Below are 14,550 nucleotides of genomic sequence, written 5' to 3'. Positions count from 1 at the left end.
CTATCGTGTCTGGGCAGAATTGCAGACACTTTCAAATTCAACCCTAATTCACAGCTTTTTTTCAACAGTGACCTGTACTTGTTAAGTAATTCCGCCGGTCTCCTATTCTTAATATCATTAGTGCCAACGTGTACAACTATATCACCTTTTGTGCCCTTGAAAAAATATGGGCAGACAAATATAATTAAATCAAGATTCAACAAGGGAAGTTAATTGTAAGTAATTTCATAATGATTATTAAACAAATCCATTGGATCTATGAGAAAAGTGAAATCATAAGAGTAGAAACTTAGTGAGTAGAGAGTCAAAGCCATCAACCTGAAGAAAATAGTTGCTTCGGAAATAATGTATAGCTATTTCTTACCAAGTAGTGGAATTCCACCAGATAATATATAACTATACATATATGTTTAGAACTGACCACTATATAGTAAATTATAACTGAATTTATTACTGATAACATAGGAAACTATATTGAAACAGTATTTTATAAAGTTTATAGGGATATTATTGATGACCAGCTTATTATAAAGGAGTTGTAGAGCTTTGCTGAACAGTAGTTGGTTAATGCATATATTAGCTAGTCTTATGGTTTGGGTACATATTATATTTTTATGTATTTTGTTGGAATGCCAGTTGGTAAAATAGATGACATCAAAGTTAAATTTATTTCTTTTATCATATATTTTAATATTGTATGGAGGAGAAGTACTGTTAATAGTAATATTGAGGTCAAGGAAGGTGGCTATGTGATTGGTGGAGTTTTCTTTATTTAGCTTAAGTTCACCAGGGTAAATACCTTTGGCTATAGGTACAAAGTTAGTATATAAGACTAGGATGTCATCTACATATCTGAAAACTAATAGGTTATAATTTGGATTATTTATGGTTTATTGTTCTTCAGAGTAATGCAGGAAAAGGTTGGAAACTAAGCTTGACATTTGAGAACCCATAGGAAACACCAATAGTTTGTTTATTGTTAAGTTTGCCATAGAATATATAGTTATTGAGTAAACAGAGGTTTACATAGTTGTTCCATGTATTTTCATTTATATTTAATTTATCTTTGTATCTGTGATAAAGCTGTTTTAGCACAAAAATCAGTAGATTATGTGGTATGGAGGTAAAAAGGATGTAGAGTTGCTAGAACGAGTTCAGAGAAGGGCAACAAGATTGGTGAGAGGAAGAAAGGCTTAAGTTCTGCAAGTTGCAACATCTGGAGACTAGACACCTGCAAGGTGATCTGATTGAGGTGTATAAGGCCTTTAATGGTTTGAGCAGGCTCAATGCTGATGGGATACTTCCGCTTGCTCAGACTGAGAACCTCCTGAGGGGCTAGCATAGATTCAAATTGAGGAAAGACTGTTGTAGAATAGATGTGCAGAAGTTTGCCTTTAGCCAATGGCAAAAGGGAAACTTTAGTTGATTGCTGGAACAGACTTCCATCTGTTGGTGTAAAGGAAGTTGATTGTTTAAATAAATTTAAGGCTGAACTAGACAAACATTTCGAGTGACCGGGTGGGTGAAATGGGAAGGTTTTTTTTTTTTGTTGACTGATGCTGTATAAGCTTGCTTTCCTGCATCGTATGCCTCAACTGATTCTAATGCTACTGTTTTCATGAAGTGGTGTGCTTTTTCAGGAACAGCATCACTTGTTTGCACTATCTGATATAAAGCAAGTGGGAAGATACATATGGATGCTGTATGTGAGCAATTCATCATGAAAATGTGCAAGGTTTAAGTGACTGAACACAGCAAGATAGTTGGAACCAGAAGCACCAGTATGAATATCTCAGGAACTGCAACTCTTCTAGGGTTTTGAAATATAACTAGGTCTCAGGTGTGTTGCGATTGGTCCAATAATAAAATAACATCCAGTCAATGGCTAACCTATGTTCAGAAACAGCTTGATGCAAGAAGTCAACAAAGGCTGACAAGACTTGTGCAGATTAACAGAAAGGCTACAGTCAGTCAGATAGCAATGTGGTACAATAGTGGTAATCAAAGAGGCACTTAAGAATATGTAGCTCATTGTACCTTGTCGTGGATGAATACTGCAGTGATGACTGAAATGGGCTACACTGCTATCAGCAAGAAAAAGTATAGTTACAGTGGATGATTGGAAAAATGTTGCTTGGTCTGACAAGTCCTGGTTTCTGCTGTTTCACACTGATAAGAGAACCAGAATATGGCAAAAAACAGCATTAGTCCATGGACCCATCCAGCTTGCATCAACAATGCACGATGGGCCCCTTGATATCAGAGGTTTTCTGGAAACTTTCTGATCAGGTGCTCATTCCTTTGTGGCTGCAGGGTATCCATCTGCAAATGAGTTCTTCCAACAGAATAGTGTGCCACATAACAAAGCTAGAATTCTACAGGAATGGTTTCAGGAACAGGGAAGCAAATTCAGAACCTCTGGAATGAGGTGGAACAAGTTTTTCAGAGTAGATATCTGCAACCATTCAATTTCAGTTATATTCAAAAACTGTTCTACTTGATAATCTCAGCTCAACTGATGATTCTTTTCTTTGTTTCCAATATAAGGCATGTACAAATTAAAACTTGGTGAATTTGAATTACTGAAGAAATAAGTGTTTGCCTTCAGCGCAAATAAAACAGAATTTTTTTGACTCAAGCATCTAGTGAATTTCCAGGCTTCTACCTCTGATTTGCACCCCATAACAGAATGTTTAAGTGCACACTGCTCTGGTTCAAGAGGATTTAATTTTATTAGGAGATTTCATTATCAAGGAAATGGGAACAATTATTTTGTAATAAGGATGGCTGGACTAGAACCAAGGTGCTTCTAGAACCAATATTGCCATATTTTAAGGGAGATGGTAAATTTAGAGGGCATTATTACTTTCACAGGGACTAATGATCTTAAACACTCATGCAGTAATGATTTGTTGCATAAATAAAGGACCATGCTGAAAAAAAAAAAAAAAAATGCTGATAATTAGGTCAGAATGTTTATATAGTTGCAAAAATAAGAGATTATACACTCAAACTCAAGATAAAATCAGAAACAGTCTTATCCCTATCTCCCCCCAACCTGCAGTCGAAGGACTGTAAGTTGGGGGAAGGATAGGGGTAATATAGAAACATGTCAATCTGATGACATGGGTCAAAGTACTGATTTCACGCACCTCAAAGGTTTTTGTTTGTTGATGAAACAGCTGATATTGGCAAAATGTAATGAGGGTAGTGATGTTTCAAATGAGTGAAAAGCTCATGCTAGGGTAGTAATTACAAGGCCACCAAGTCTTAACTGTGTCTAAAGTAATGTCAGGAGTGTCATCAATAAAATGAATTTAAACTTCTGGTCAGGGCAACTAATGCTGACATAATGGGGCTAACAGACATGTGATACCACCCAACAATAGGGGATGATGAGTTTTACTATGGTATGTTATACATACCATAGTAAAACTCATCATATGTATTTAGGAAGAATAGACAAAACAGAAGAGGTTGGGGGAGGGGAGGCATTCTACTTACCAAAAGCAGCCCAAGTACAACTAAAGTTTTCCCATATTCAAAACTTATACATGCTTGTTTGTTTGTTTATTTGTTTTTTAGGAGCATTAGCAACTAAGGTCATATGCGGTGGTCATTCCCTGAACTTTCCGCATCCTCCGTATTTGGTGGTGACGGGCTCGAACCCCGGTCTAATCAAGAAGCGTGTGCTACGCACTGCTGCTTCCCACCTGGCTACGGAGGCACCACTTATACATGCTAGCAGAGACTCTGTGTGGTGAGAAGTAGTCAGATGTAAAGGTAAAATGAGAGTAGGGTTATGCCACTAACCAGAAGATTGTGAGGAGTATGAGAAGAGGCTCTATATATATAGGTGGAATGGGTGAACAAGTGGGAATGTCTTAGTATTAGTAATGGCCACATAGTCCAGCTAAGCCTATGCTGCACCAGCTAAAAAAAAATAAAATAAAATAAATAATAATAAGAAAATTAAAAATATAATAATAAATAATTAATAAAAGAAAAGGGAACAGACAACCTATGCATTTCCCTCCTGTTGGTAACCGTGGGAGGAGGGAAAGCTGAACTTTGAATTTTCCCAAACTGTCAGCCTCTACCATTTTATTATGGGTGATTTCAATTTGTCCCTTATTGACTGTAGCAAGTGGGATAAAAACTCGCCTTGGGGGCCAAAATATTTAAGTTGATTATTTGCATCAGTGTGTGACAGAAATTACTAGGAGCAAGAATATTCTCAGAGATGATCATTATCCACAAACCAGAAAACAGAGCAGGGCTTACAGTAGAGCAACCGTTAACAGGAAGTAATCATGCAGTACCTAAATTTGAAGATGAAGAAAGAGGTTGAAGCTGTTAAAGGTGTAGGCATGGGGTTTTTATTTCACAAAATAACACTCTCGTTTTAAGATGTGACATTTCCTCTATCAAATGGGCTGATAAAGCATAGGGAGGGTTAATACATTAGAATTATATAATATCTTTAAAACAATAGTCACAAAAGCCAATGAATGAATATATACCATAAAGAAAATATTGTATGAGAAAGATGCCAATGTCGCCTCCGTAGCCAGGTGGGAAGGAGCAGCAGTGCGTAGCACACACTTCTTGATTAGACCGGGGTTCGAGCCCGTCACCACCAAATACGGAGGATGCGGAAAGGTCAGGAAATGACCACCGCATATCCCGGAGCAATATGGCCTTAGTTGCTAATGCTCCTAAAACCCAAATAACAAACAAACAAACAAAGATGCCAAGATGAATGAATACAGAATGGCCAGTCAAATACAACAGAAAATCATGGCAAGGGAAACTACAGTGTGACAAAAAATAGTGGTCTTTAACAGCTACAAGTTAATATGCAATAGTACCATAGAAAAGATTAAACTGGCAAAAGCTGAGTATAAGAAATCACTGGCCAAGAAGGAAAAGAATGGGGACTTCATGGGTATGTGAATACTCATGAAGTCCCCATACCCATGGGTATGTGAATACAAAGAAGAAAATGAATCAGATTGGCCTCTTGCTTAATGGGTATGGAAAATCTTAGATAACCCAGATAATAGATGAAACACCCTTCACAGTGAGGAGACTGGGAGGGAGGCTGAGAAATTTGAAATTACAACTCTTGAAACTATAGATGATTGTGTAGTAGAAAAACTTCTGCTTTCAGCTACCAGGTAATTGATTATTGGAATCGAACTTCCACATGGTGCTGTGGTGGAACTGGGTAGTTTGAATAAATTTAAGGAAGAACTAGAAAAATTATTAGAATGGTCAGACAGATGATTGGGGATTTTTTTTTTTTTTTTTTTTGCTGATTCTGTATAAGCTTGCTTTCTTGAAGTAGGACTTTTAAAGGTTTGCATCATTCACCACTGCTAATGCCAATAAAAACTTTTGAGCCTAAAGACAGGTAATGTTCCTTGAGTTAATAACATACACTCGGTAATTTTGAAGGAGGCAGCAAGGAAGTGAACAATTAAGATTCATTATGAGCGTATCATTAAACTCAGAAGCGATTCTTCTAGACTGGAGAAGTGACGCTCATCAATATATAACTATTAACATAATAAGGCAAATTGAGTAGCTACAGACCAGTCAGTCTGATTTCAGTGGTGGAAAAAATAATGGAAGCAATGATAAAGGGTGCACACAATACAGAGACATTTAAATTCGAATGGAATTCTAAAAAATATGCCACAAGGTTTTGTTGAGAGAAAATCATGTTTAACTAATTTGGTTAGCTATTTTGACATAATTACTCATAAGCTGGATGTAGGAAATAATTCTGACATTTTTTATTTGGATTTTTCTAAAATATTTGTCTCAGTTCATTATGAGAGGTTACTGTACATAAATCTATAAGTTGGAATCACAGGTATGAATCTAAGGTGGACTGCAGTTTTGTTGCAGTGCATGAAGCAGAGGGCTGTGATTAATGGTTACTCTTCAGATTGGTCTAACATTGGAAGCCAGTTTCCCCAAGGGTCAGGTTTGGGACTGCTGTGCTGTTCTTTGTTAGTATCATTCATAAATGATACTAACAAAGCGATCAAGGATGTGATATCAAAATATGCAGATGATTTGAAGACTGGTTAATGATCAGTGCCACACAATGTTCCTTCAGGATGACAACTATGTTTTAATGTAGCAGAATATAAACATGTAGCAGAAAAGAAAATCAACCTGAAAATAACTTATATACTTGGGAGAGTTGAATTAAAAACAATACAGGAAGAAAGGGATTTGGGAGTTGTGAAACAATCAGACATGAAGTTCTCCAAGCAGTGCAGACAGGCAGCAAGGAAGGCCCAGGGTGTACTATTAATGATTTATTAAACATTTATTCATGATAGGGAGGTTATAATTCCATTGTATAAAGCAACTGGAAGTAAGGCCATCCTTGGAATACTGTGTCCAGGTATGGAGCCCGCACCTAAAAAAAGAAAGAAAGTAAGAAAGAAAAAAGAAGAAGAAGCAGCAGCAGCAGCAGCATCCAAAAGTAGGCAATCTCCTTGGTAAGATCTGCAAAAGGGCATTTGTATGAAAAGACTTTGAACATGCAGGCTTCAAATCTTGAAGCCTGCATGTTCAAATCAGGAACCTTAGAGAGGGACCTGACTGAGGTCTTTTAAGCCTCTGAGAGGGGATAATGAAATGAAGGCAGGCAAAATTTTCACTGTTATAAGTGATTCCAAAAGCACTAGGCATAAATTCAGATTAAGAAAAGACAGAGATTATTATTGATTTTGACTGGATTATAGCAAAGTTTTTCTTTTAGTTAATGACTTTTAATTATTGAAATAAGTTACCTTTGTGGGTAGCTGAACAGCTATCAAGGTGAGGGAGTAACACATAGGCTGTTTATTTCATTTTTAATTTTTTTTATATATATATATATATATATATATATATTTTTTTTTTTTTTTTGGCCAGTTCAGAAAAACTCTATGGCTTGAAATATCATTATATGACTAATACTAATTTGCAACAACTGCATAGCAATTGAGTCAGCAAGGAGCAGTTTTCTTGTGACATGCTTTTGACACTTCATTGAGTCCATGGCACAGTAAATCCAGGCTGTTTGGGGGGGGGGGGGAGAGACTTTCTCACTATTAGGGGAGTGTAGCTAATAAATTGATCATTCAGTATAGCTTGTTCATCTTGCAATAACATTCCAGTACCATTACTTTATGTAGCCTGCTTCTGTCTTCAGAGTCAGGAGTCACTACCTTTCAATTACAGGAAAATATCAAAAGGATGCTGTAGTTACTTTTTTGATTTTACATTAATTTTTTTATCATTAGATTGTAAAAAAGGGAAAAAAAATTGTGGTTACAGGTAATTAGTAATTCTACAACATTTCCAGGATGAAAATAAAATTCCCATAAAATTCACCATGTTTTCCATGATTTGAAGACACCTTTACTAATGACACCTCTACCAATCTAATCTTAAACTAAGTTGGGTAGGTGGAGGCAATTAATCCTTTCGAATATTTATTCATACTCAAAATGATGATAAAAAAAAAAAAAAAAAAAAAAAAAAAAACAGTACAATGAAAATATTTCCTATTCCTACATAATGTAAATGAAAATGTTTTTGTATTTTAGTTCATTACGATTCACCCACAGAGCAATTAAGATTGCTATTCATCTTACCTCAAAGTGGTTAACAGTTGCTTCCATAAGTTCTTCGCAAAATGGTGGATTAGCTTCAAATGAACCGCTCACAGGATAAAAATTAAGAATTGGCCTAAGGATAATTAATTTAAATAAATATAAGATACTAATAGCAATCAGCAAACATATACAGTGAAATCACAAACTGTAATTATTTTGTTTTTCTTAAACCTCTATTACATAAGAAGCTTTTAATCAGAAAGCTATGCCATAGCTTTATGCTTTTTATAGTTAGAGATTATCAGTGGTGAACAGCCTGTGAAATGATTCCAAGCTTGATTCTTTTCTGTCAGTATTATAAATATCATTCTATCAGTAACTGGCAATTAGCAGAAATTGAATACTGTATTGCAATATGCTAAGTGATAACACCATCTATGTGTATAGTTTCAATAAGGTGATCACTAAAGGATGTGTTGGCTGAATGTTGGAGAAGATAGGTAGCCAGTCTGATTTAGAGAATTTCCATATAACCTGGTCGTGTCTCAGAGGAGTTCACAGCATTGCTGAAAGTTCACAGATGATCAGGGAAATGGCCAATATTGTGTGGGTCAAGAAACAACACAGCAGTGATAGAAAAAGGATTAACAAATGAATTGAGGAACGAGGCTAACCTTATAGTGGAAATGGCATATATTTTAAATAAATGTAACCATAATTTAGCCTTTAAATCTAACTTAAAAAGGGAAGAACAGAGAGGGCTTTAAAAAATTTAAAAGATAACTATTAATATAATAAGAGTTGATAAAGGCAATACTATTGTCATATTAAATTGCAGATTACATTACCAACAGACCATATTACATAACAGGGAATGTAAAGCAAAATTAAGAAAGACCTGACTAAAGAAGGATTGGTGACAGGACACTACCTTAAGGTAGATCATTAGGTTGCATCCTCTATCTGCTTCATTTACCTTGGAACTGCACAAAGAAACAGCAGTTTTGTAACAGGGTAGCAATAGATGTTATGATGTTATTGTCCTTGGTCATTTGTTGAACCTTAGTCAGAAGTAATTTGTGGTTGACAATGTCATATGCAGCAGTAAGGTCCACAAAACAACACCCGTAATTTTCTGCTGTTGGAAGCCATCCTCGGTATGGCGGGTTAGATTAAGGATTTGGTTAGTGCAGGACTTTCCTAGCCTAAATCCTGCCTGTTCTTGCATAAGTTTCGGGTCAACAAAGGGTTTAAGGCAGTTCAAAAGAATATGTTCAAAGAGTTTATATAAATGACAAAGCAAGGCAAGTCTACACCAAGGAGGTGATTATCCCATTGTATAAGGAAAAGGTTAGGCACCATCTTGTCTACTGTGTATAGGTCTGAAAGCCTCTTACAATGAGAACTTCAGTTCAGCAAATTGAAGTGCTAAGAAACTAGGCACCTATAAGACCTGATTGAAGTGGTTAAGGCTCTAAATTAGGCATTTTAAACATGCAGCCCATGGGCCACATGCTACCCAATCATATTGTTATAATTAAATTTTTTAATGCTTACAGAAAAGACTGTATATGTGATACCAAGCATACATACATTTACTTCATACCTACTGAGTTCAACAGCTTTGGATTTTCTAATTTATTAGTAACAGTATAACCATACAGTGCAAGGAAGACACAGGCTTTTGCTGCATTGGCAAAAAAAAAAAATAAAAAAAAAAAAAATAATAATAAAAATAAATAAATAAAATAAATAAATAAAAAATAAAAATACAAATTATGCACATCTCTGCTCATGTAGGTAACTATCCAGTTGACATTGAATGAATTTCTTCAAACTGTCAGCTACAATTACCTGCTGAGGCAACTTGTACCAGGAGTCAACAGCTCGGTGGCTAAAAGAAAACTTCCTACAACCTGGAATTCTTTATAACAGCGAAAGTTCTGCCTTCGTTCATTTTACTAACCCCTCTCAGAGCTTTATAAACCTCAATCAGTCCCCTCTAATGTGCCTGATTGCCAAGCTCTACAGACCACAATATTGAAGTCTCTCCTCATATGGTTGCCCATTTGCCAATTTCACCATGCAAGTTGCCCACCTTTGGACCCTTCCAGAAGCTCAATAACTTTTTTTAGATGAGGTCTCCACACTCGAACTCAGTATGCCAAATGCTGCCTTATAAATTGGGTTTATGATCTCCCTATCTCTATAGTATAATAATCAATACATCATCAATAGGACACCATGGGCTTTCTGGCTGACTGTCTACACTGCTCAACTTCATATCTGTCCGTATTATAACTCCCAGATCGTTTTCTTCCTACACTGTTTTTAATTCAACCCAATCTATTTTGGGGTTGCTATTACCAAACTGTAAGACCCTGAATTAAAACACAGCTGCCACTTTTCTGACTATTCTCGAAGCCTGTTCAATCATACTGAAGGAGTGCTGCTTGGCACTGATCTTAATGATTCTCCAAATCTTTATCTTGCCTGCAAATTTTGAAATCATGCTGTTTATTCCTTCATCAATGTTGTATATGAAAATCAGAAACAACAGTGGTCTAAGAACTGATCCTTTGGGGGAACACCACCTCTGACATTGCACCAATATGAAGAATATTCATTGATCACAACTTCCTGCCGAGTAATCCATCTTAATATCTTTCCAGTAATCCCAACATGTTCCAGCTTATACAGTAAGCTCTCATGAGGGACTGAGTCAAATGCCTTGCTAAAATCCAAATAAACTATGTTGAAATTGTTCCCTAGATCCAGCTCATGAGTAACTGTGTCAATTACTAGGTTAGTTAAACATGGTTTTCCCTAAAGAAAACCATGTTTATGTCCTTCAGAATACCATTTCTATCTAAATGTCCTTGGACTGCACTCTTAATCATAGCTTCTAAGAGTTTCCCTACCACTGAAGTCAAAATAACTGGTCTGTAGTTACTGACTTTACCCTTAGAACCACCTTTATATATTGGTGGTACATTGGCACTTCTCCAATCCAAATGAATCTCCTCCAAGTCCAATGATGCCTTCATAATTAACCTCACTGGTTCAATATACTCTCTGGCCATCTCCCTCAAAATGACTGGGTATATGTCATCAACTTCAGGAGGCTTACCTGCCTTTTTTATGCTTTAAAGTTTTTCTAATAAACAGTCATCAGTACTTTAAAAATCACTAATTTCACATGCTCAAACTCACTGCACAGTCTCTCTTCAGCATGAAGAGGCTTTCATCAGTAAACAAACCAAAGCAAATTACCAATTCAAATCATCAGCAACTGGGTGATCAAAGACTTACCCAGTATTTTTTTTTTATGTGAACCCCAAACACGAGAGGTATTAGAACCTATAGTACTTAGTACCGTGCTTGGGTTGGAGGTTGAGAAGACGAAAGAAGATATTTGTTGACATTGGACTTGAACTTCTGTAGATTGTAATTTTCAGGAAATACGTATAAAGGAAGGTGGTTCCAGAAAACGGCAGTTGAATGAATAAATGAGGAAGATGAAAAGTTGGTTCTGTGGGTTTCAAGTTGGACAGTAAATGGATGTTGGCAGCACGTGTTCGGACTGTTTTGAAAGAGAGAGAGAAAGCCAATTCAGAAGAACAGTGCCCATGGAAGTATCTGTAGAAAAGGCATGCAGCAGAAACAGTACGTCTATGAGAAAGCGAGTGGAGAGACTCTGTTAGAGATGAATCATTAATTAACCTAACTGCCCTCTTCTGAATGTAATCAAGAAGCCTAAGAGAGGTTTTAGGGGCACCACCCCAGATGTGGGAACAATATTCCATGGCAGGGCGGATTTGCGATTTATATAGAGTGAGCAGCTGTTTGGAAGAAAAGTAACACCGAGAGCGAAAGGGAAAAACCAAGTTTTTTCGATGCAGAGGAAGCAATATTTGTAATGTGCTTGTGCCAAGAGAGATTAGAAGTCAGGGTAATCCCCAAAAGAGATATATCATTTTGCCTAGAAATCAGAATGTCACTAAAGATAAGCATAGGAGCAGAAGAATCCTTTTTGCGAGATATAAGACAAGACGAGTTTTAGAAGGGTTGAAATCAACTAAGTTGTCTTTGCCCCACTGGAGAATTACCTGAAGATTGGCATTTAAGGAATTGGTAGCAGATTTCGAGAAGTTGAAACTGATTGAGGAGGACAAGGTTTCTCAAAATGGAAAGTAGAATGCAATGTGCTATCATCGGCAAAACTATGGATAGGATTTCCAGTCAATGGAAGAAGGTCATTAATATACAAGAGGAAAAGAGTGGGGGAAAGAACTGAATCTTGGGGGGACACCGGCATTAGTGGAGAAGTTAGAAGACAGAGAGCCATCTACCATCACCCTCAGTGAGTGATCAGAGAGAAAACTGGATAACCAATTACTAAAAACAGTTGGCAAACCATAAGATGGAAGCTTGTTTAGAAGACCTTTATGCCAAACACGATCAAAAGCCTTTGAGATGTCAAGAGCAACTACTTGTTTCACCGAACCTTTCCATTGAATTAGTCCATAAATGGGTAACATAAACCAGAATATCACCAGTGGATCGACACTGACGGAATCCATACTGGCGATCGTTGATCAGACGGAAGGTTTCTAGGTAGTTTAAGAGTTGGCAGTTAATTGATTTCTCCATTACTTTAGAAAGAGTAGAAGTAATTGCAATGGGACGATAATTGGATGGGAGGGATTTGTCACCTTTTTTAGGAACTGGCTGGATATGAGCAAATTTCCAAGCAGAAGGAAAAATACCTTTGGAATAAGAAAATGAAAAAAGGCGGCAAAGAATAGGAGTAAGTTCAGGAGCACGGATTTTGAGAACAAGGGGAGAAATACCATCGGGACCTGGAGCTTTCTTAGCATCAAGATTCGTCAAAATCCTTCTGACATCCTTTTCACAGAAGATCACAGGAGGCATTGAATGGAGCGCTTTGGGAATGGTGGAAGGTGTTTTTCCAAGATAATTAATACATGAGTTGAAAGAAATATGGGATGCTAGCAGGTCGGCTTTATCCTTGGCTGAAGTGACAACAGAACCATCTGGTTTGGACAGAGGTGGGAGCAGAGATGGGCAAAAAGTTACAGCCAATAGCTTTGGCAAGAGACCAGAATGCTCGGCTACCATTAAGGCAAGAAGCAAGTTTTCTACTCTTAGCCTGTTCAAACTCTAGTTATACAAGTGTTCTTTCTAATTCATTTTCTTTCTTCTTTGTATACACATGAAAAATTCCTTGTCCCCATTTTTGCTCTAGCTAGTGCCTTCTCATACTCAGCCTTTGCTTCCCTAACCTTATTTGTAGTACTGTTACAGATCAACCTGTAGCTGTTGTAGGTTTCAGTACTTTTCATTGCTCTGTAACTTTCCCATGCTATTTTTCTCTGCTGTATTAGACTGGCCAGTTCTGTTAATCCATTTTGGCATCTTCCTCGTATAATATTTTTCTTAATGGTATATATGCATTCATGGCTTCTGTAATTTTTGCTTTAAAGGTATTCCATAATTCAAATGTATTTGCTCTCTCTCTCTTTCTCTGCAACCTACCCAATTAATAGCCATATAGCACCTGAAATTGCCGGTCCTCTCTTCTGAAATTAAAACCCATGGCTTTACCTTTAATTACTACAACATCTTTCTTCATCTTCCAACTAACAATTGTGTGACCACTACCTCACAACTGTTTCTGTACTTTAAGCCCTGTGATGTCATCTGATTCACGAGTAATGATGAGATCAAAAATATTCACAACCCTAGTTTCTTCTCTAACATGCTGGTATAAATAATCATCTATTTTATTTTAAAATTTTGTTCCCGATGGTGTTTCTCTCCCACTTAATCCAATCAATTAGGGGCAGATTAAAGTCACCCACAATAAAGTATTCATGCTTGCTTGCCCATTCCATCTGCATGTAGCGCCTCTTGTCACACACTTCACAATCTTCTGGTCTGTTGATATGACCAGAAGGCTATCAGAGTCATATTGATAGAAAACACAACTGTTGGTAACATTTAGCCTATCCCTTCATTCAAACCAGACAATTGCCCAGTTATTTTGTCACTGTATTTATAAAATCAAATGTGATCCTATTGTTCGTAGCTAAGCATGAGATTGAAACCAGCACACTGTAGCAATGTATTTTAATTGAATGTGGGGCCTTTGCACAAGAATAAAAGTGGGAAATTTTTTGTATATCACCTTATCCTTTTTGATGCATAATTTCATTTGTTGAAGTTATAAATTTCAGGAAATTTAATCCTGTAATTAGTGGACAATGGAGAGAAATTATATTACAGAATTGCATTGTTATATCGAAATATCTTCCATGCCATTCAAATATTTCTAAAACAACAAATCATGATGATGATGATTTGTTGTTTTAGGGGTTAAATTAAGATATTATGAATAAGTCCTGTGTAACTTCAACAAATAAAATTACCTATCAAGGTGACTAGTGAGCAAACATTACGAATAAATAAATAAATAAAAATAAAAAATAAGTAATTTCAGATAATTTGGTTAAAAGCAGCAGTTTCAAAATGGAAAATAAGTCATTATGAAAACTTCACCATGCTTACCCTCGTGATCCAAAAAATCCATCTGTATCTGCAAAAGCCGAACAATATTGACGGAAGTAACAGTTCAGAGGAGATGCAAAGCATTCAAATGTTACACCAAATTGTTTCTGGAGGCAGTCAAAAACTGCTACTGGGAGAGAGCCCTGTGTTCCATGTCCTTCATTAGGGCTGAGACCAAAAAATGTCTGCAATTATGAAAGATTATATATCTTTATCATGCAGTATCAACGTTATAAAGCAATTAACATGAGTCAATTGCATTTGGTATTAAAATTTTTTATAACACAATCTGTTTATAGCTAAAACAAGTTACTTAATATAAGCACTGGATTAC

At 36.5% G+C, this 14,550-nt stretch overlaps 1 protein-coding gene across 2 annotated transcripts in view; it reads right to left on the bottom strand.

Moving 5' to 3' along the window:
- The window catches only part of Pcif1 (Phosphorylated CTD-interacting factor 1), a 429,173-nt gene that overhangs the window by 81,823 nt on the left and 332,800 nt on the right, over positions 1 to 14,550 (bottom strand). For both annotated transcript variants that reach the window (XM_090384018.1, XM_090384020.1), the window contains 2 exons: positions 14,217 to 14,401; positions 7,665 to 7,758 (listed from right to left, as the gene is read on the bottom strand). In XM_090384018.1, coding sequence (XP_090240144.1) covers positions 7,665 to 7,758; positions 14,217 to 14,401 — 279 coding nt within the window. The remainder of the gene's footprint in view (positions 1 to 7,664; positions 7,759 to 14,216; positions 14,402 to 14,550) is intronic.

Source organism: Mastigoproctus giganteus, chromosome 10 (assembly GCF_048544385.1).
Source record: "Mastigoproctus giganteus isolate SK-2022 chromosome 10, ASM4854438v1, whole genome shotgun sequence".
NCBI classification, from domain to species: Eukaryota; Metazoa; Arthropoda; class Arachnida; order Uropygi; family Thelyphonidae; genus Mastigoproctus; species Mastigoproctus giganteus.
The sequence above is the reverse complement of the archived record's forward strand: the minus strand, read 5'-3'. Positions and strand labels throughout refer to the sequence as shown.